Consider the following 23,049-nt stretch of genomic DNA (forward strand, 5'->3'; position numbering starts at 1 on the left):
ATGCAGGAACCCTGGTCAGCGACCTCCTCTCTCTCTCCCCGACTGACCCCTGGAAGCCGTTGTCTTAAATATTCATTGATGTTTTGTGCTGATAGGATACATTTAAAAAAAAAAATAATAAATATATATCTATCTATCTATCTAATTGTCTAAGGGGTACTTCCGTCTTTCTGTCTGCAACTTCCGTAACGGAAATCCCACGTCGCTGATTGGTCTTGCCAGCTGCCTGTCATGGCTGCCGCGACCAATCAGCGACGGGCACGGTCCGTAGTCCCTCCCTACTCCCCTGCAGTCAGTGCCCGGCGCCCGCATACTCCCCTCCGGTCAACGCTAACACGGGGTTAATGCCAGCGGTAACGGACCGCGTTATGCCGTGGGTAACGCACTCCGTTATCGCTGCTATTAACCCTGTGTGTCCCCAACTTTTTACTATTGATGCTGCATATGCAGCATCAATAGTAAAAAGATGTTATGTTAAAAATAATAAAAAAACAAAAAAAGGGCTATTCTCACCCGCCGTAGTCCGCCGAGGCGCGCGTGGCTGCCACCATCTTCCGTTCCCATAGATGCATTGCGAAATTACCCAGAAGACTTAGCGGTCTCGTGAGACCGCTGTCATGTGGGTAATTTCGCAGCGCATCCTGGGAATGGAAGATGGCGGCAGCCACGTGCCCCATCGCCAGAGCTTCGCTGGATCCCGGCGGGTGAGTATATAACTATTTTTTTATTTTAATTATTTTTTTAAACAGGGATATGGTGCCCACACTGCTAAATACTACGTGGGCTGTGTTATATACTGAGTGGCTGCTATATACTACGTGGCCAGTGTTAGATACTATGTGGGCTGTGTTTTGTACTGCGTGGGCTGTGCTATATATTACGTGGCCTGTGTTATATACTGCGTCACCTGTGTTATATACTGCGTGGGCAGTGCTATATACTGCTTGGGCTGTGTTATATAGTACGTGGGCTGTGTTATATAGTACGTGGGCTGTTATATACTGTTTGGGCTGTGTTATATACTGCGTGGCCACTGTTATTTATTGCGTGGCCTGTATTAACGCATCTTTTATTGTACAATATGTATGTATGTATGTATGTATGTATATAGCAGCCACATTGTACATAGCACAGGCCATGTACTATTTGTCTGCTATAGACTACGTGGCCTGTGCTATATACTATGTGACTGCTGTATACATGCATACATATTCAATAATACCCAATGCGTTAGAATCGGGCCACCATCTAGTGTGTATGTATGTATGTATGTATGTATGTGTGTGTGTGTATGTATGTATGTATGTATATGTATATATATATATATATATTTATTTATTTTTTTTTATTTTTTTTTTCCTGTCGCTATTAAGTCACAGCGGAAGTGTAGAGAGAGGCAAAGGTTCGTAACCGCTCATTAGCCTGTCGGTCGAAGACAGGTCTTTCGGTGATGAGCCCGTTATGACGTGTAATTTCCCCTCTCTGCGTATGTAGTTAATAAACTGTGACCGACCTGTTCAACCCATCCAGGCCTGTCTGTGGTTCATTACAGGATCGGGAAAGGGCACTGTTTATGACACACGTCTCCACAGTCTTCCCATCACTGTTCACAAAAATAATCATACTTACTCTTCACACACACTTATTTTTCACCTCTAGCTATACACACAGAATTCTTTGATCACCGCCCAATAGTATAAATTCCCAGCACTGCATGTGTGCATTCTCCGACATGATTGTGTCATTTCTCTGATCAGAACAATAGAAAAGGCCCTCAGTGGCCCTGCATAGCAGAGAATCTGCACATCTTACAGGTGTTGTCTGAACACTTTCTCCTATGCCCCGTATGCTGCCTCACTCATTTAGTTCACCAGTCACTACTTAAATCAATTATATAAGTACCCAAAAATAATATTTTCAATGTTATTAACATTTCAGTAATATCTTCTTCATGACATTTGACTTACATGTAGTTCACATGCTGGGTGCTTGTGTATGAGGAGAGCCCATACTCCATATAACACAGCAAGCTCCTCATATATAGGAGCTTGCTTTGTTATACAGCTGACTCCTGTCTGTAACTGCTGCTGCCAATAGTGGCTGCGGTTTCTAAGCGGGTACACAGGGATGGGGCCCTCTGTCGCTTCATCAGGCACCCCAGAATACAATCACTTGGAGGTAATTGATTGTCATGGCAGCATGACAATCAAACAACAATAGAATTGTTTCTGTTTTGTTTTTTTCATTTCCACCTCAGTTTTTCTGATTTTGTTTTTTTTTATGTATTTTTTGTTTTAGTTCTCTAACTACTGTCAAGCAAAAGAATAAAACAACCGTACAGTCCAGCTAAAAAAAAAATATATATAACTAACGCACAGATGGTCTCTTTATTAAATGTTATAGATTTTGGAACGCAGGAATGAAAAAAACAAAAAGCTTCCTGCAGTGGGAAGAGGTTAAATTACTATAAATTACAATTTGGCAATATGCAGAGAATAAAATGTGCAAAGACTGAGAAACTGACTAGTGAAGCAACACTAACTGTCATCACTATAAACCATCAGCGCTTCCCTTTTTCTTGTTTTTGTTTGTGTAACACATTAAAGTTTCTAGTACAATTGGGAAGGGATGTCTTCCTAATACAATGCGTTATTTATGGGGCTAACATACAAAACCTGAAGGTATCCTTGCAATATTACCTGGCAAACCTCAGAAATTCAAACCAAAGGAAAAAAGGATACAAATATAAAAAATCGAAGACAAAAGACAATCCAGAGAATTGAACTCATCTAGTCCGCAAAATCTTTGGTGCTGCGTGTACACGAGTCATCTTTTCTATGATTATTTGTTACTCGTAGGATCTCCTCTCCTTGTCGCACTGATCTCACTTGATAGTTGCTTCATTAAGTTTAAATGGCTAATATCAAACAATGAATGACTGACAGATCTGTACCTTCCTGGCTTTGTTATTTTAGTCATTTGGTATAGTTGCAGAGTATACTGTATACTCATGTAACAGTCCATCTAGTTATAAAGGGGTTGTGCTCTACTCTGACAACTCCTTCTCAATCACTGTTTCCCCCAGTAAAATCATAACACTTGTACTCTCCTCCAGTGCCTGTGTCTTTCCAGCGGTGTTGGCAATGGCTGTCCTGAGTCTCACGCGACATAACATAACACTCCCCATTTTTGGACAAATCTGACCTCCAGAGTAAGTCAGAATTGCGCCTGCTCTCTCACTTCCTCTTGATGTCTGATTTGCCCAGAGGTGGGGAAAGTGAAGTGGACGCTGCAGTGCCAACACTGCTGGAACGGCGCTGCCACTGGTGGTGAGTGTAGGTGATATTATTTTATTTGGTGGAAACATGGTGATTGAGAATAGATTATCCAAGTAGTGCACATCCTCTTTTAGGCACAATCATAATGTATTTTTATCTTATGATGTGTATATGACTGGCTGCTTTAGAGAATTTAAGCTTAATTGGTTTTAATCATAATGTTTCCATTTGTCCATCCCCAGTGCCTTTGTAGTGGAGAGACAGCCGTGTATGCCAATGCACCCCGACCGGCCCCTGGTGATCAAAACAGGAGTGCAGTTCACTACCAAAGTCAGGTAATGTAGATGAAAAATGTGAATTGGGCCAATATACGCCAACATAAAATATTGCATATTCTGGCACAAATGTAAGACTTAAACTGTAGGCTTTGTCCTATGTTTTTTCAGCAATCTGGATGTTATACGGACCAGCTTACCTTGTGCCAAACTTTTGTTCACAGGCTTCTTGTCAAATTTCCTGAACTTAATTACCAGCTGAAGATTAAAGTCTGTATTGATAAGTAAGTAAATGTTTTATTAAACTTTAATGACCCTCAAATTAGTAAAAACTTCTGACATGTTGTAAGGATATGTCAAAAGTTCCCACCACTGCGGGGTCATCAATGACTAGAAATAAGGGCATTCTCCTGAACTTGTGACCTGTAAGTTTCAGAAGTGGTGAAATAATCCATATGAGCCCGTGAGTAGTTATCAAGTCTCCCAAACAGATGCAGATGGGGCACAGCTACACCCACCAATGACAATTTATGATAGTGCAATTTAATATATGCCTTAGGTGCTGTGTAGTTCATAATCTATTTAAACACGTCTGTATATATATTTTTTTTGTATTTCATAGGGATTCTGGGGATGTTGCTGCACTTAGAGGGTAAGAAGCACACTAGCGTTTTTTCTGTACTGCCTAACTAAAATACTGCCTGTTGGTACATCAATTTCAGATCTTTTTCCCAAGAGATTTGTTAATGTGATAAATATTAGATTGATCATTCAACATTAATCTATATGACCACCTTTAGATTTATTTTTCTGTATCCAGTTGTAGTCCTAGTTGTTGAAATCTATTCTATTTATGTAAATAACCTATTCTTCTCTATCAAATTTTCATTATAAATGAGCTGTTTTGCTTTTTCTTAGTTCTCGCAAGTTCAACATCCTTGGCACAAACACGAAGGTGATGAACATGGAGGAATCAAACAATGGAAGTCTATCTGCTGAATTCAAACACTTGGTAAGATGTGTGGCAGTATTTAGTTGATTAAAGGTGCTCTCATGGTTCCAGTGAAACCTAATAAAATGTAGTCCTTTAACACAGTTTTGTGTACACTTTGTGTTGCAAATAAATGCTGCTGATGACAGAGCCAAGCAAGATAGGTGTACAATCAGCAGAAGAGATGGGCGAGCCCGAACAGTAAAGTTCGGCGTCCGTACCGAGCATCTACTGTTCGGACACTGAACTTCACCAGGAAGTCCGTGTTACGGTTCGGCTTCGGCTCCCCGGAACACAGGGTGTTTGTCACAAACATCGCTTCTGATCGGCGGTGAAATCATACCTGCTGGTCAGAGAGCCGCAGTTTCCACACTTTCGAAAGACAGCGTGAGCGTTCAGCTGTGATCGGAGATAACGGTCACCTCTGGTGACTGGTAACAGCTGATGAGGCTACTGCTTCCATCAGCCAACACTGGCTGCCGCTAATAACAGCAAGAGCAGGAGCGGATGATGGGAGTATTCCCCTGCATTGGTTCCCCTGCATTTTTGATAACCAGCCAGGCGAAACTCACAGCTGGGGGCTGCAACCCTCAGCTGTCAGCATCAACAAGGCTGGTTATCAGGGAAAGGTCAGAGAGGCCCTGCACTGCAGTACTTTGCTCTACCCTCAACAGGGCAGACAAAGTACGCCTGCGCCACCTCTGCGGTAGGAAGCAAAGAAGAGGACGTCATCGTATGAAGATGGGAGGCGCCGGACCGCGACGCCCATCGGACCGCCCCTGGGTGAGTATAATCTAACCTCTTTTTCTTACCTTTCAGGTTACATCGGGGGCTTATCTACAGCATTACAGAATGCTGTAGATAAGCCCCTGATGGCGGTGACCTTAGCTTATAGGCCAAAAATGGGGTGACAGATTCCTTTTAAAAAGTTACATGATTTAGGCTAGGGTGTGTCCATGATAAAATAATACCTTCCTGCTATCTGCTAAATGGGAAATGACCACGAATCCCCTATTAATGCACTGAACACGTCTAAGGCAAAAAAATATAAATCGTTAAGTAGTGCTGGAAATAAATGAATGCACTTACCTTCCCTGATGAAGCTGTCCTAGGGTTAGTGACACACATGGGGTTTTTCATCCTGCCGTACTTCTCTTTACTTTGCTTATGGTTGTTGATTTGATCTATTTAACCAATTATTATTTAATTTGTTTGTACACACTGGACCACATGCATACAATGCTCTAATGTTCACCTGACCATCCTCCTGGACTGTTGACATCTCTGTTAACGTTTCTTCTCTCTGATCTCTTATAATATACAGCAGGGATGGGGAACGTCAGGCCCCAGGTCCAATTACGGCCCTCGATGACCTTTTATCAGCCCCCTTGATTCTCAGGGACCGCATTCTTGGGCAGGAAGGTGTATTTTGATTACAACCAGCTCATTAATTTCTTCTTGCTCTGTTAGCACACACACAGTGTTCACTACTGAACACTGAAGGGCATGCAATGAAAGATTACGTCCGGACACCAGTGCCAGAGTCATGATGCTCTTTGTGGGCGGAGTTTGTACGGCCCCCACAGGATGGTATAAATATCCAAATGGCCCTTGGCAGAAAAAAAGATTCCCCACCTCTTATAGACATTAAACAATGCCCTAGACTGGTTAACAGCGTTATCTTATTAGTATCACTGTCGGGTTCTATAAATTATGTTTGTAACTTCCTGAATTCTAGTGGTTACTTAATACCAAATGCTGTACAACAATTTGTATACTTTCTCTTCTGCTAATGGGCTAATGACAGTTGTGTAATTCTTCCTAGTACAACAGACATGTTGTTCACCCACTAGTCAGAATGGAAAGGCCATGCTGATAACCTCCAGGCTGCACAAAACTGGAAGCGTCAGGCAGTGCTTACCGACTTCAGATAAAATCTCTGTACTCTGGGAATAGAATAATATTTCAGAATTTTATTTTTCAATTGTTAAAGGGGTATTCCCATCTCCAAGATCCTTTCCCTATATGTACAATGTGTAGTAATAATAATAATGGCAGATACCTCAAATTAGACGTGTAGTATAGTTCTTCTGATTCGCAATGTCTTTTCCTTATGTGCAGGTATTGCAGGATCTTTGGTATCCATGGTAACGACCACTGATATAGTGACAGTTTGCTGGTTTTTAGTGGTTGTAACCATGGATTCCTAAGGTGCTGCAATGCCTGCACATGAGGAAAGAGACATAGCAAATCAGAAAAACTATACTACATTTCTAATTGGACGTATTTGCTAATATTAATACTACATCTTCTACATATTGGGATAGGATCTTGGAGGTGGGAATACCCCTTTAAGCATAATTGTTGGATACCCACAGCAAAATGTACAACATGCCCATTTTGTGGAGGAATCTACCTACCGTACTTTGAAAGGGATTAAATTTGATGTTAAAAAAAGCACGATGTGGATAAGATCTGTTCATATCGCACCCACATCACTGCAATCTGCTGGATGTCACTGAAAATCTGCAGCATTCCTTTCCCATGTAGACGTACCATAATGGAAAATTTTACCATAAAAAAAATCTTATGCTCTCTTCCTGTCTGGATTTATTTTAGTTCTCTTTGCCCCATTCATTTCAACAGCCATACGATATGCTCTGTTACATTTAGATATTGTCTTACTAAATCTTTGTTTCTTTTAGACTCTGAGAGAGCAGCGATGTGGCAATGGTGGACGAGCGAACTGCGATGTAAGTCGGATATGCTGTATGTGGAATTGTATCTTTAGATGATGTGTTGATTTCTGAATAGTTGCTGTAAATCTCTACACTGTCATGCTATTGGCTTGCCAATTACTGTTATTGATATTTTTGTTGGAAGTGAGTGCTGATTTGGCATAATAGATGGGTGTCCACTACCTAAACAGCAGAAACCGCAGCCTGTGCAAAGAGGTTGGAATTCTCTTATGCTTGCTTTTGCATTAGGCATATTTAACCCCTTTCCTCACATAAGACGTACATGTATGTCACACGCTATGGTTATGGAGTGAGCACACTAGCTGTGCCAACAGCATACAGAGCTCCTTCACCTGCCTCTGAAAGATGGCTCCGATTCCTGCCATTTAACCAGTTAGATATAGCTGGCATTAGCTCCTATCGGTAATTTTACTATATACTGCAAGTGATGAGGTGATCGCAAGTCCCCTAGTGGCCTAATGAAATATGTAAAAAGTTAGTTTAAAAGTTGGGCCATGATTTATTTCATTTGCTTCTTTTTTTAGTGTTTTTTTCTTTTTCTTTACTCCGTCTCTATTTCTCACACACACACACACACACACACACACACACACACACACACACACACACACACACACACACACACACACACACACACACACACGTACATGTGTTTTGGGTTTTTTTGTGCGCATGAAAGTGTTGTGCAAGATTTGTGACATATTAGTGAATGACAAAGACTAAGATATGCAACATTTTTTTTTCAGTTTTGCAAAAAAGTCATCAACTGCATATGCAATTTTGAATAATTTGGTGCCAAAAAACCCGAGTACCTCAAAGTAAATTAGAGTTACTTGTAAAAAAAAAAACAACTGAAAATGATGAATCAGGCGCTTGAAGGGCGTTGTCCACTACTTCGACAACCCCTTCTTGATCTAAATATTAGGTCCTGATAAAATAAAAAAGCCTATTCTCTCCTCCCTTACTGGCGCCGTTCCAGCTGTGTCAGCACTTGCGATCCCTGGGCTCTCGTGCGGTTGTTGTGACATGTGACCCCGACGCACAGTCCTCCCTTGCGTCTGTCCACTCCAAATCAAACATGAAGCTCCTCTTTTGCTGCCTCATCATGTTCAGTTTCACAGGAGGCGGGGACAATGATGCCAGCGCTGATTGGGCCTTGAAGTCATGTGTCACAACAACAGCAGGGGAGCATCGGGGACAGCGAGTGTCAACGTCGCGGGAATGGCACCAGCGCAAAAAATTAGTATAAGCTTTTGTTATTTTATCAGGGCCAAGCAAGGAGTGTGAGCAGAATTTGTCCAAGTAGTGGAAACTTGTTTAAAGTGTAAATCGCTCCCCTTTTCCCAAATACAAAAAAAGATATGCAAGACATGTAAAAGATAAAGGATAAGCATATCACCGAATCTTCTTTATCAAAATATATAATTGTTTAACCCTTATTTTATATACTATAAAGAAAAATCAAATTAAAGCGCCTTAGTTGTCTTTTTTGTTATAACGTCTTCCCCACCAAAAATGTAATAAAAAGCTGTCCAAACATTGTCTACCCCAAGATAAAAAAAAAATGGAGTTGTTTTTATAAGCTTTTTCAGGCAGTCAAAAAATAGTTTTTCGAATGGAAACTGCTTCAGGAAGTATAAGCTTCATTCTTTCCCCCCCCCCCCCCCCATTTTTTGGATATAATCGATATGAAGTTGATCTTATATTGCTCTACCTGTACAATTCCTAGTAGACGCCTGTATATAATCCAGCGCTAACAACTGCACTGACTGTGAACAGTCTACAAAGGAGCCTGGTCTACAGCTGGCACTTTCCTGAGTGCCGATCGCCAGGACAAGATCTACAATGACAAGAGCTGCTGTGAGATTTCAGCTCTGAACACTGCAGAGTTGTGAATGGCGCTCTGGATTATAATACAGGGTCAGCATTAAGTAATTTAGTGCAGAGCATTGTGCTATGGTTAGAGCACTGACGTATAATAATGAAATGATTCCATTCTAGGCGTCACTTATCGTCACTGAAGAACTCCACTTAATCACTTTTGAAACTGAAGTTTATCACCAAGGCTTGAAAATTGATCTTGAGGTAAGTAATTTTGCAGCATCTGTGTATGTGCACCAACCAGTTCCTCTTCCTCTGACTACACAGAGCAGTTTATGGTTGCACGTGTGATTTCAGGACGGTCCGATTTCCTGATTTGTATGTGAGCTGGTTCCTTTCTATATTAGAGCGGTTACGATGTTGAAGTGGTAACACAATGCGGCCTGTGCCAGTGCCGTCTAGTCCTGTCTGACGGAGCGTAGCAGTGTGCCCCCAGTCTCTTTAGTCTACAGTGCTGAAGCTTTAGTCACAGACGTGCAGATTACATCCATTTGTTTATGTTTAAGGGGATTTTCACTGTTAAATCACTGGGTGAATCCCAAACGCCAGTTCTCATGGCCCCAACAGATCGTGTTTTCATGATTCCTTAGTATTGCTCAGGAGAGATCCTGTGACAATGTCTGAGGCCTTAATAATAAGTCCAACAACTGTGTTATGCTAAGGAAATCCTAAAAACATGAGCTGTTGGGCTCTGTGAGGACTGGTGTATGGCAAACACAGATTGTAACTAAAGCCTATTTGTGAAATGTTATACAACTTGTAATATACCATACTTTTTCAGTCCTTTTTGACTTTCAAGATGATTACTTACACACTTATTCACTTATTAATTGAACATAGTCCAAACTAGCCAACCTTGAAGAAGGAAAAAACATGCCTGATGCTTTGTTCTCTAAGATAAGCTGCCGCCAGACATATCTGGAGGTGTCTTAAAGGGGTCATCTTGTCTTGTTACATGGGTATAATTGCAAAGTGGTAGTAAAAATAAGCAATTTTGCATTTTACTTCTTATTATAAATGCTCTCTATTCTGAAAAACTGAGGGATTTGTAATTCTATAGTTTGCTGCTCATTGTCTAGATCAAGGGCCACCCTGCAATGTATCACAGGTGGTTGGTGTCCTGAGAGTTCAGGTCTGAATTGCTGGATCTGGCAGCTTCAGTGACACTGATAAAGTTTGCGTCTGCTTGCAGCATGACAACGCACAGTTCAGACCATCGATTTGACCACATGGCTGACTCAGTGTCAGTTGTCAGGAGCACGGAGCACCCTTGGCAAGCTGGGAGGGAGGCAGAGTAGTGGTGTGCTCCTGATCAAAGGGCTTGTAAAAGCCTGTTTAGGACTGTCTTACACTGGCTGATAATCTGCACAAGTAAATATGCCATGAAGACTGTGAATCAACTGAAGAAGCCAAATGCCGGTTCTTTGGGTGATTGCATAGTTTGTGCTGGCATGGAAATCACAGTTGTCAACAGCACATTGCTGCATGTAAACGGGGGTGTGCTGTCCACAACATGATGTATCGGTACAGAATATCACCTCATTAGAACAGCCCAATAAATGACCACCAGTTCTTTTTTTATAGTCTATCAGTACTTGTTAGTCGGCCCATCTAAATGGGATTTCCCGTCTCCCTGTTAAGAATAAATGCATATTCAGGCAAGTGTGCATGTGTATCAGGAAGAATGGATGTAGGCTAAACAAGCTCAGCCATTGAAGCTGTATAGCCACGTATGGGTCATTACAAGAAAACGCGAGTATTCTTGATCAGGAAAGGTTTTCAGCCTCTGGACAAGATATTTTTTTATATAATGGTATATGTATATTTACGTATATGTGATGAAAACGGACAGTAGGTTATATACTGACGGCCCAAGGATGTGAACATATATTTCTATCTCTTTACCCATTATAATCTAATTCGACATTCATAGTCGTTTTAGTATGGGAAGAGAAAATAGCATCTGTTTTATGGTTGAACCTACTGACCGACAACCCAAAGGGGGGAGAGTACACCATAATTTAAAGGGGTTGTCCAGAATTTAAGAAAACAAATCTGCATTGTTTCCCCTATACATTATGCTGTTCTTGTCCACGAGCTGTGTGAATTACACCTCATCCCTATACACTTTAGTAGGGTGGGTTATAATGTCAGACACTGCTGAGTCTTCAGCACACGCACACTGTTCTTTCTCACCGTGGGCACCACATCACCGGTCACTCATGTACATTGGACCCTGTGTATCAGAATAGGCTCAAAGGAATTGTGGTGGGTAGTAACTAATTATAATTCCTTTTTCTTTCATTAATACTGAAGAGTGAGCTTTGGTAGCTCTGAGTAAGAAGGATAGCTGCCCTTATTTTATTTCTCGTTGCCAAGGGCCTCTGTAAAGCTGAGAGAGTTATTCCCATTTTTAACACTCATGGTAAAGACTGTAAAATCTTTATCTGACCCCCGGCCACAGAAGGATGGTATTTTGGAAACCGCCAAGCAAGCTGCACTAAACTGTTTCCATAACTTCCATTCAAATTAATGGAAATTATGGAAACAAGTAGCCCAGTGAGCTGCAGTGTCTGCATAACTCTCCTTCGCTTGTATTGGAGTTACAGAAACCGCGTAGCGCATGCTCTTTCTGGAGCTACGACCACTTGTGGCCTGGCACAGAGATGTGTTTTCAGTGAAGAGCTGAGATGCGAATAACTTTTAATGAGCCCATCCTACATGAAGTGATGGATAAAGTAGGATTAATGACTAGTGATGAGCGTACGTGCTCAGATAACGTGTTTTTTTTTAGTATCTTGGGCGTGCTCAAGTAATATCTTCGAGTCCCTGTGGCTGCATGATTTGCAGCTGTTAGACAAATAGGCAATCCTAACAAACAGGCAATCCCCACGTGTTCAGGCTGTCTAACTGCCGCAAATCATGCCGTCACAGAGACTCGAACATTAGTCACGAATAGCAAATGATGTCAGACAAGTATTTATACAGGATGAGAATGGTGAGTGAAATGGCTGAAGACTGATCGTTACATCATAGCACCGAACATCACGCTCTGTGGTCACACAGAAATGATCTGAAATGTATGTGTTCAACGAATGAATCCCTCAAGTGATACTAATTATATAGAATACTTGAATTAATAATTCTACAAAGATTTCCTCTGACACTGTGCAAAGAACATGTAATTAAATTGGCGATTAAAATGTTTGATCATCAATTTCCTGCTTTTATATGAACATTCGCCTTCGTAACAATGAATGAAATGACACAATTATGTACTCGCTCCGGCTGCTACTGATCAATCACTGAGTGCCGCCATGCCTATGTAGGATTTGAATTTCCACTCCTCCTTTTTGGCGGTCTAATTATTGAACGGTCAAACAATCTCCATTTAGTTTGCACAGTTTTCAAAAGATGAACTAGAATTTTTGTTCACTCTCATAAACTATTTCATGAATAACAATCATTTTTTGGACACACCGATCAGTCACTTGACCCATTCACATTACACAATTATTGTGAACGATATGTCGTTAACGTTAGAATTTTTAAAGATTTTCAGACACTGTAAATGCTCATTAATGCATCTGGGTTTTCTTGTAATCTACATTTGTTAGTGAGTTATTGAAAAAAGCAGGTACTCCTCGTACAGCTTTATCCATGTACATGCAAGGAGAAGGCATATACTAGACATTTTAAGTTCATCTTGCATGATACCTTCTCAGACCTGTTGTAGCGTGTTATCATGCTAGCTAGTCCTGTGTGGAACCCTTTACCTTCTTCCAGTCAGTCACTGTGGTCACCAGATCAGATTGATTTGCTGGGTGAATGAAAAGGACAATGTGATGAAATGATGAAATTGAACAGTCTGTCTCTTCTATATGCAGACCCACTCGTTGCCTGTGGTAGTGATATCAAACATATGTCAGATGCCTAATGCCTGGGCATCTATTCTGTGGTACAACATGCTCACCAACAACCCAAAGGTAAGAATGACTTCGCTCTGTCCAAAAAGTAAATGCATGATTAATACAATATTCATTTTCCCTCATTCGTGCCTATGCGGTACAGGTCAGCCACTTTAATACAATCCCCAGAAAAACATTCAGACACACGAACTTTTCAAACTTTTCATTCTTTCTGTATTGGTCTTTTTAGCATTGAAATAGCAATAATTTATTACAGGGTATCAGTATTTTGCATACAATAGCTTTTTTTTGTGTTTGAAGTTGACAGTGTTCCTACATCTCGTCTTTTCATGTCCTCCGTTTTGTCATTCTGCTGTGTTTTAGGGGTCCCTTTCGAATTTGGTTTCCGGTTGAATAGAATGGTCTAAAATAGTATTCTATGATTGACATGTCATGTTACCGTACTGACACAATCTGTGCTGTAGCAATGCTGCCAGCCACAGGAGAAAAATCCACCAACAGCCTCTTCAAAAATGTAGAGGACAACTATTGGAGGTAGCAATCCTAAGAGTTAACAACGACACTTTTAACGAGCCTTGTCACATGCCACAGAAGAAAAATCCTGATACCTGGTAATATTTTATTGCTAGACTTGCCTAGGCCACAGCTGGAGCTAATAACAGCTGATTTGTGGGGTGGCATGTAATGGAGCCCACCAATCTGATATTGTTGACCTATCCTAGGTATATACCTAAGCAATCCTTTTAATCTAGATTGAAAAGTTCCTTCCATGGTTTTCTGTGTAATTTTTGTTCTGTGCCATACTTCATTGTGTTTCTATTTGGTAGAGTGCAACTACCCAACAGAGAAAATGGCAAGTAGAGTTTAGCAAAAGAATTTGCAGGATTCTGGTCCAGCAAATATGTTGATAGCCATGGCTACGAGACTAAAGCCTTGCAAAATGCCTACTACCTGCCAGCATCCCCAGTCTCTTCTGATGAAAAGGCCTGGTGCACTGCCATGCCTTCATCGCATTGGATCGTAATGACATAGCGGGATAACTAACTAAAAGAGGCACCAAGCAGGCTTACAGGTAATAAAGCTTGGGTCTGGCAGCCACGGACTACTGACGCAGTTGCTGGACCAGGTTCCTGCAATTCTTTGTGCTAAGCTTTGATGTAAATTTGACATTTATTTAAAGGCATTGTCCTGTCTAGAATGACAGATCTGCACTCACTTTGTGTGATTGCGGACTTGTGAATTCTTCCAGCGCACGCACGCACTGTGCACTGCGAGGATTCGCTGGTGTCTGCCCCAGGAACAGCGGTCAGGTATGCGATATGCAGACTCTCAGCCAGAACTCGTCTAGTGGGCGCAGCCTCGCTCAATACTAGTGAATGAGGCTGCACCCACTAGACGGGTAATGTCCGGGAGTATGCGTAGTGACTGCAGACTAGTCATTCTAGACTGGACAACCCCTTTAATTGAAGTTAGATCAGGTATGGCTCACTTGTTTACTGGAGTTTAAAGGGAACCAAGTAGTTGCTTCAGGATGACCAAACCGTATGCTGCATGAATCGGATAAAAAAAAAGTGTCCTAGAGAAAATCTAGCTAGAAGATTCAACCAGGGACAATAGCCAGAGACTAGGCTCGTGTGCCATCTTCTCTCAGCTGATGGGTTTCCTTTTAAGCAAGGTAATGCAGATCTTAAGGCTACACACACACATAAGTGTTTGCATCAGATCTCACTGGGATTTTCTGCTGGAAGAGAGGTGTGGGTGTCATTTAGAACAGAAAACGTTCACACCTTCAATTTCTTCTGTACATCTGCAGATAGAAACTCAGCCTTTATAAATCAAGGTGAATTTGGCTTTTTCACTGACCTTATGTCAGGATTAATAAATGTATACATTGTTTTTGCCTTTAGAATGTTAACTTTTTCACTAAACCTCCCATTGGCACCTGGGATCAGGTGGCAGAAGTGCTAAGCTGGCAGTTCTCTTCCACCACAAAAAGGGGCCTCAGCATTGAGCAGTTAACCACACTGGCTGAAAAACTTCTTGGTAAGTGCTCAGAGAAATGAGTGTTGTGTTTTCTAAATCAGCCACGTGTCTTACATGTCTCTTGTTTTACCTTTTTAGGTCCTGGAGTTAACTATTCCGGCTGCCAGATCACCTGGGCAAAGTTCTGCAAAGTAATTTATTTACCTACGATTCCCATATAAACATATATAAATCTTTTTATGAATACTGTTCTTCCACTTACATTTTTTTTTATCATTAAATCCACATAGGAAAATATGGCTGGCAAAGGCTTCTCCTTCTGGGTGTGGCTGGATAATATCATTGACCTTGTAAAGAAGTATATTCTTGCGCTTTGGAATGAAGGGTAAGTTCTCGGCCACAATGAATTTGTTCTATGAATGCTGTGATCAAGCAAAAAAAATAACAATTGCTGTTCTTTGAGTAGCTATGACCGCCAGGCAGTTGCAATATCATTTTTTTTTTTTTAGTTTTGAAACAGATAAATATTTTTTCCTTTTTTCATTTTAAAGAAAATATTCCAAACAAAACGTTTTTGTTTTTTTTTTTTGGTTTTTTTAAAATCTCATATCACAGTGCAGGCTGTCAGAAATATAGTATACAGATTAGTTTACAAAAATTAGATCCTAACATGCCAACAGATGTAGACACCATAGATGTGGCCATATCAGCGCAATACCAATAGGTTTTATGCTTATTATATTAGGAAAGAGTCTCTCTCGGAGCAGGACATGACGAGTAAACTTACCAGTGTGAGAACTGGCAGTGCCGTTGTCATCAAGAGTAAAATGGCTGTACTATGCAAAGAAATCTGCTGTACAACTATTGTGTGATCAGTAATTATTAGAACGTGCAGGAGGAGGCATTGAGGATGGGTGGGATCTGTACCTCCGGCTCATATATATTATCAGCCTGAGAGCCTGAATCCATTGGTTGACTGTTCATACTTACTGTTGTCAGAATATACTGCGATTAGTACAGACGGATTTATATTTGTTGGTACTTTATAAAGTTTCCCTTTTGAGATTAAAAATCATTCAAAAAGATACATTTTAAATTCATTAATATTTGTAATAAATGTAAAGGGGTTTTCCACTTCTATAAAGGATAATTGTAACTGATCCAGGGCAGTGGGAGAAAAAATATTTATATTCGCCTCTTGGCATTCCATTCAGCAGCTGCTCATTGGCTGCAGTACTCACATTTTGTCAAAATGGAAAAAGCCAGCTGTCTGGCTGCAGTGGTCACATGATGTACCATAAAGTGCAGAGGAACGGCGCCGGTCCAGAAGATGAGTATAGGGTTAAGATTAACTTTTATATAGTAGTGTATGACAATTTTTATTTCTCACATCCCCAATGATATAAACACGTTGTAAAGATAGAATTGCATTTTTTCCTAGAATAAAAATTAATATAAATAAGATAGTATAATTAAAGTAAGTATAACTTAAAAAAATAAACAAAGATTCATACATCTACATCAATCTAAAGTGGAGAATTTATGACCACTGGGAATGCAAGGAGGCAAAATGATCTCCAAAAAAAGTTCAGGTCCAAGTTTGAGCTTTATAAACTGTGTGCGCGATCTTCTTGGCTTCAACATGAATTTTATTTTTTGTAGGTATATCTTGGGTTTTATCAGTAAAGAACGTGAACGAGCAATCCTGAGCACCAAACCCCCTGGGACGTTCCTGCTGAGATTTAGTGAGAGCAGCAAAGAGGGTGGAATAACGTTCACCTGGGTGGAGAAAGACATCAACGGTATATAGACAAAGAACATCAAGATTCCTGTTTTTGGTGTTTTCTTACCATATTTCTATTTATTATGTTTTCCTCTTAGGAAAGACACAGATTCAGTCTGTAGAACCATATACTAAACAGCAGCTCAACAGCATGTCATTTGCTGAAATCATCATGGGATACAAAATCATGGATGCCACCAACATCTTGGTGTCCCCTCTTGTTTATCTGTACCCTGATATCCCTAAGGAAGAAGCCTTTAGCAAGTACTGCCGCCCAGAGAGCCAGGAGCACCCTGAGCCCAGTGACCCAGGTAGTGGTAATTTTGCCGTTTAGGACAGACTATTGATCTGTGTGAGCAGATTTACAGCCATCACGGTTGAACCATTTAATATAATTTTTATTGATTATTTCTATGATGATTGTGCATTTACAAAGATGATTATAAGAGATTTATAATTATAGCTGCCATCTTTTTTTTTTTTTTTTTTCATTCTCAGGCACTGCCCCGTATCTGAAGACAAAATTTATTTGTGTTACCCCGTAAGTATTGATTGTCCTACTATTATTTCCCAGTGTGTTAAAGGGAGCAATCTACATCTTATGTTAATTTACTGTGCAGTTTAATGAAAGCTATTATTCTCAGTGGGCAGCCAATCCAGGCTGCCGATGACTGACTAAAATCAATTTCTTACACCTGGTCTGGGAGAATATCTTCCCTATAGAAAGCTTTACAGAATTTAATATTTGCTAGCTTTTCAGGATTAGTTGCCCTTTACTCTGTCCAATTTATTAAAATGCCAAAAAAGTAAAAGTGTCCTTTTAATCACCCAAGCGATCATTTGTAGTAATAATCGTTCCGGATCATTGCCCAGTAAAAGCAATTTCAGCAAATAAGCAATTTATGGTGGTTTGTTCCATTATAACTTATTAGTTGTTTTGTAACCACAGGATGAGCATATAAAAAATCGTCTTGAGTTGCATCCAGAAAAAAAAAACGGACGATTTTTCATCTGTAATATCATCCATATGACATCCAATTTTATACATCAGCAGTTGTTAAAATTTACAAGAACAAACAGCTTTATAAGTTAAAGAATTGGAATTTATCCATTAAAAATGGGATGCTATGCGGTCTATCTGTACGGGATCCTATTTTTTTTTTTTTTTCACCCATTGACTTGAATACACGAGTTTCTTCCAAATTAGTGAGAATACTAGTCCATGCTGGGTTTTATTCCCTATGAGAACATCAGGTCCCTGACAAAAAAAAAAAATTAGTCTAAAGAACTCTATTGAATAACATTAGTCCAAATGCGGTCAGTTTTTTTTCCACGACTGCACTCGTACTGAAAAGACGTGTGAACTAATGCTAGTGTAGAAGATTTTGTAAAAATTATTGTCCGAACCATTGTTTGTGCATAACTCTGCCAATAATTGCAAGCCATACTTGCCCCTTAAATCTTAGTGGAGGGCCACTACAGCACTGCTGCTTTAACATTTTCTGCCAGACCAGAAATCTTGACCACCAATGACCTGACCAGTGACTGAGGCTGCTGACTAGCTGCAGGAACAGGTGACTGATGGTCAGGATGTCATTACTTCCAGAACATTGACAGGCGGGATTCCAGAGTTAATTATGGCTTCTTTTATCATGATGGCTTCTCATTGGTAACTTAATGCAGAGCCGAAATTCCCTTTGAAGAAAGTAGCGTGCTCATAAGAACAGTGGTGCGTGGGTCATATGTGACATTCATGATGAATCTTGAGTTTTTTTGGCCAAATCGCTGTCTACTTGACCTTCATTTGATAGACCACTATTTTTCTGACTTATTTTAACATATGATCATCTGAAAATATGCCAAATCATTTGTTTTTCCCTCTTACCGACTTTTAACAGAAAGCTAGGCTGCCCCCATACATGTTAGGTTGTTGGCAGGTTTAAGACGGTAATTTTTATGGCCGGTTTTAGCGGAGTGAAATATCTGTTCATTCCTTCTTTCCTCATATGCCTTGTTGGCAGATTGACAGTGATAATTGACAGGACAGAAAGAATAAAGTTAGTCATATTTTTAGATGTGGTCATCAGCCTACATTTACCAGGAATGTGACAATACAATTTCTTTATCATCTGCATTAATAGGACAACCTGTAGTAACACTATAGACCTGCCCATGTCTCCTCGCACCTTGGATACTTTGATGCAATTTCCAGAAGGAGCTGATGGCACCGTAGGAAATCCATTTGGTAGGTGACTTTTTTTATGCAATAAATTTAGATTTCTTTTTACATGAAAGAGAACAGCCCTGTTTATGTATTTGCGAAAGGGTAACTGTACTTTCAAGTAACTTTTATAGAATAATCTGTTGTGTGTGAACATGAGGAATAACACGATCTCTGGCTATTATATAACTTGTATCCTGCATTTTCACCAATTTTCCCCTCTCTAACCTCTTGCTGTAGCTGGCGGGAGGAGATTATCTCTTGTGATCTCTTCCATTAATAGCACATCACACAGACCAAATTAATTCCTCCTCTTCATTCCTTAGTTAACACACAGACTGCAGCATCCTGGAGGAAACTATACTGCAGCCCTCCACCATTCGGGCCTTTATGGCAGAATGGCCCGACAGAAGCCTCTCCTCAGTGCAAGACATATGAAAGCCCGCATAGAGTTTGCTAAAAAAAAAAAAACCACATGAAGGGCTCCCAGACTATGAGAAATTAGATTCTCTGGTCTGATGAGACAACGATAGAGCTTTTTGGTGATAATTCTAAGTGGAATGTGTGGAGAAAACCAGGCACTGCTCATCACCTTTCCAATACAATCCCAACAGTGAAACGTGGTGGCAGCATCATGCTATAGGGGTGTTTTTCAGCTGCAGGGATCTGACGACTGGTTGTCACTGAAGGAAACATGAATGCAGCCAAGTACAGAGATTTCCTGGATGAAAACCTCTTCCAGAATGCTCTGGAGATCAGACTTGGCCAAAGGTTTACATTCCAACAAGACAATGACCCTAAGCACACAGCTAAAATAACAAAGGAGTGGCACAGAACAGTTCTGTGACCATTCTTGACTGGTCCAGCCAGAGCCCTGGCCTAAACCCAATTGAACATCTCTGGAGAGACCTGAAAATGGCTGTCCACCAACATTCACCATCCAACCTTATGGAACTGGAGAGGATCTACAAGGAAGAATGGCAGAGGATCCCCAAATCCAGGTGTGAAAAACTTGTTGCATCATTCCCAAGAAGACTCATGGCTGTACTAGCTCAAAAGGGTGCATCTACTCAATACTGAGCAAAGGGTCTGAATACTTACGACCATGTGATATTTCAGCTTTTCTTTTTTAATAAATTTTTCAAAAATTACTACATTTGTTTTTTTTTTGTTTTGTTTTTTTTCAGTCAAGATGGGGTGCAGAGTGTACGTTGAATGAGAAAAAATGAACTTTTTTTAAGTTACCAAATGGCTTCAATGAAACAGTGAAAAATGTAAAGGGGTCTGTATTTGACAAACTTGTTTTTTATATTGTCCTGTACTACTCATCCATGCAAGGTTTGTTGAAAGTACAGTTCCCACTGAATTTTGTTTATCGGTGAGGGGAAAAGGGAGAAAGATGGGTTAGTTCAATTCAGAGAACTAGGAGATGATTGACACTTCTCTTTCTATTCACAGAAAGTGTAACATTCGACATGGAGCTGGCATCTGAATGTGCATCTTCCCCCATGTGATTCTATGTGGGTCACACCTGAGCTGTATAATACAGAGCTTCTTTCTGGGTGTATACACCTTTTGTGCTGACCTTCCTTTGGATGTTTTGCAAGAGCCGCTCTCCTGATCGGTTACGGAGTCTTTTTTATATGCTCCAAATAGCTGTCGGTGCAGTAAAGATTAAGCAATGAACTGTCGATCAGTTTAATTTTGTTTTTCTCCCTCTATGTACCTGTCTTTTGCCAAATGAACTGTTACGGATGATGGGTAGAGAAGGAGTACATTTTGGCAATGATTTGGTCAACGTGAATTTACAGTGTCCAGAGTTCAATCTAAAACTGACTTAAACGAACCAACCAAAGATGTTCAACCTGCTCAGAGATTCCCCCCATTCCCTACTCCTTATCCAGACCGACTGCAGAAATTCACTGTTTGTCCCCAAGTGATTTCTCCACACGTATGTGTAGATTAATATCAATGGCCATTACTAAGGAGAGAGTGGAGGATGTCCGTAATCCTTTTTGAATGAATTTATCCTGTTACTGTTTTTAGAAAGAGACTTCCCTTTACCTGTAAGTATTCCATAAGGACATATTCCTGTAGTTTCACTTACACACTATCTCAATACAATCGCTGTATATTCCTTTTAATCCAGATATATTTATGAAGTAGTAAATGTGCAATCCTTTTTCTTTTTTTTTTTTTATTAATAACTTTTTAAGGTCATGTTAAATAAACTTTGTACGCATGTATTGGGTAAAGCTTGTCAATTTTTGCATTTAAAAAAAATGTGGAATAGAAAATGTCTTATGACTTTAAAAATGTTGTGAGTGTATTTTATGTTTATATGGTCAAAAAATGTCCACATACCTTAGGTAGCGATCAGACTAACAACCAAGTCATCTATTCCAACGCACACATGCACGCTTAACTGAGCATTCATGAGTTTTAGGGGAAGTTCACACAGGGCGTTTTTGCTGCTGCAGCAAAACCTGATCTTGGCAGGAAAGAAGCTACGCCAAAGACGCAGGTTTAGGTGTGTTTTTTGGTGCGTTTTTTTCATGTGTTTTTTCTCTTTGTGCATGCCAATAAAGTTGAGTGCACACAGAGAAAAGAAAAACAACTTCCTGTAGATAGAATGAATGGATAGATAGAATGGATAGAATAGATACATTACCTGCGGTAACCTCTTCACTAGCATTTTCCCACGGTGTAGAGGTTACCTCCGGTCAGTCTGTGATGGAGCGCAGGCTCAGTGACGTCACCGCCAGTTACTGAGCCTGCGCCCGCTCCGTGTTATTCATTCCCCAGTCGCTTACAGCCAGGAGCGGTCACATTAGCAGTGCTCCGGGTTGTAAGCTTTATCTCCCTCAGGTACTGAGTGGGACACTCAGTATATTGGACTGCATCGGAACAGGGCGTATTTGTGTTGGTTTATTATTTTTATTTCAGAAGATCGATGGCTTCGCTTGGAATGGCAGACTAATAAAATGGTAAAACTGTGTGGTGTTTTATTTCATTAAAAGACTTTTCTTACTATGTGTGTTTATTTAACCCCTTAACTACTACAGGATTTAGTAATGGATAGGTGTCTTATTGACACCTCTCCATTACTAAGCCGGCCTAATGTCACCTTACAATAGGAAGGTGACATTAACCCCTTATTACCCCGTTTGCCATCGCTACAGGGCAAGTGGGAAAAACCGGGCAAATCGTCAGAATTGGCGCATCTAATAGATGCACCTGTTCTGGGCAGCTGCGGGCTGCTATTGGGGGGCCCCTTACCAGCCTGGGAATACCAGCCCCCAGCTTGTGAGCTTTAGCAAAGCTGGCTGTCAAAAATGGGGGGGCGGCCCACACCGTTTTTTTTTATTATTATTTATTTAAATATATATATATATTTTTTTTAAAAAAGCGTGAGGACCCCTCTATCCTTGATAACTAGCCTTGCTGAAGCTGACAGCAGGGGGTTGGTTATCAAAAATAGGGGAGAACCCACACCATTTATTTTATTTTAATTATTTGTTTATAGCAGAGGAGCGGCAGATGAAAACTCCCATCCGCCGCTCCTGTTGTCACTGTAATTAGCGGCTGAAGGTGTCAGATGATGTGAGCAGTAGTCCTATCAGCTGACACCAGTGATCGGAGGTGAGGTTTATACCTCCGATCACAGCTGAGCACTCACGCTGTCTTCAGACAGCCTGGGAACCGCGGCTCTCTGACCGCCGGGGATGATTTCCCTGCCGATCAGAAGAAGTGTTTACCATGCTCTCATGCATATGATAGCGTGTCAAGCACTGTAATATCAGACCCCCCCCCCATTCAAGTGAATGGGGTTCAGGTCCGCTCTGCTGGATGAAAGGCTGTATGGACGCATAATGCAGCCTGCCATCTAAAGGTAGCAGAGCCGAGTGTGATGTCACATATGGCTCTCCTTGACTTTTCAGCAGCATAT

General features: G+C 40.6%; 1 protein-coding gene across 5 annotated transcripts in view; it reads left to right on the plus strand.

Annotated features, from left to right (window-relative positions):
* STAT3 (signal transducer and activator of transcription 3) overlaps window positions 1-21,416 on the plus strand; it is a 77,759-nt gene extending 56,343 nt beyond the window's left edge. For 2 of the 5 annotated variants that reach the window (XM_077252123.1, XM_077252124.1), the window contains exons 10-24: window positions 3,521-3,613; window positions 3,778-3,837; window positions 4,176-4,205; window positions 4,472-4,565; window positions 7,250-7,297; window positions 9,305-9,388; window positions 13,072-13,170; window positions 15,021-15,156; window positions 15,235-15,287; window positions 15,387-15,481; window positions 16,759-16,898; window positions 16,978-17,193; window positions 17,378-17,420; window positions 19,021-19,124; window positions 19,427-20,243. In XM_077252123.1, the coding sequence (XP_077108238.1) occupies window positions 3,521-3,613; window positions 3,778-3,837; window positions 4,176-4,205; window positions 4,472-4,565; window positions 7,250-7,297; window positions 9,305-9,388; window positions 13,072-13,170; window positions 15,021-15,156; window positions 15,235-15,287; window positions 15,387-15,481; window positions 16,759-16,898; window positions 16,978-17,193; window positions 17,378-17,420; window positions 19,021-19,124; window positions 19,427-19,560 (1,429 nt within the window). In that variant the 3' untranslated portion in view covers window positions 19,561-20,243. Of the gene's footprint in view, window positions 1-3,520; window positions 3,614-3,777; window positions 3,838-4,175; window positions 4,206-4,471; window positions 4,566-7,249; window positions 7,298-9,304; window positions 9,389-13,071; window positions 13,171-15,020; window positions 15,157-15,234; window positions 15,288-15,386; window positions 15,482-16,758; window positions 16,899-16,977; window positions 17,194-17,377; window positions 17,421-19,020; window positions 19,125-19,426; window positions 20,244-20,558 lie in introns of those variants that run through there. The other 3 variants (XM_077252126.1, XM_077252127.1, XM_077252125.1) reach the window with 3 other exon arrangements.
* Window positions 21,417-23,049: the final 1,633 nt, after the last annotated feature.

The sequence above is a fragment of the Ranitomeya variabilis genome, chromosome 4 (assembly GCF_051348905.1).
Source record: "Ranitomeya variabilis isolate aRanVar5 chromosome 4, aRanVar5.hap1, whole genome shotgun sequence".
Lineage (NCBI taxonomy): Eukaryota > Metazoa > Chordata > Amphibia > Anura > Dendrobatidae > Ranitomeya > Ranitomeya variabilis.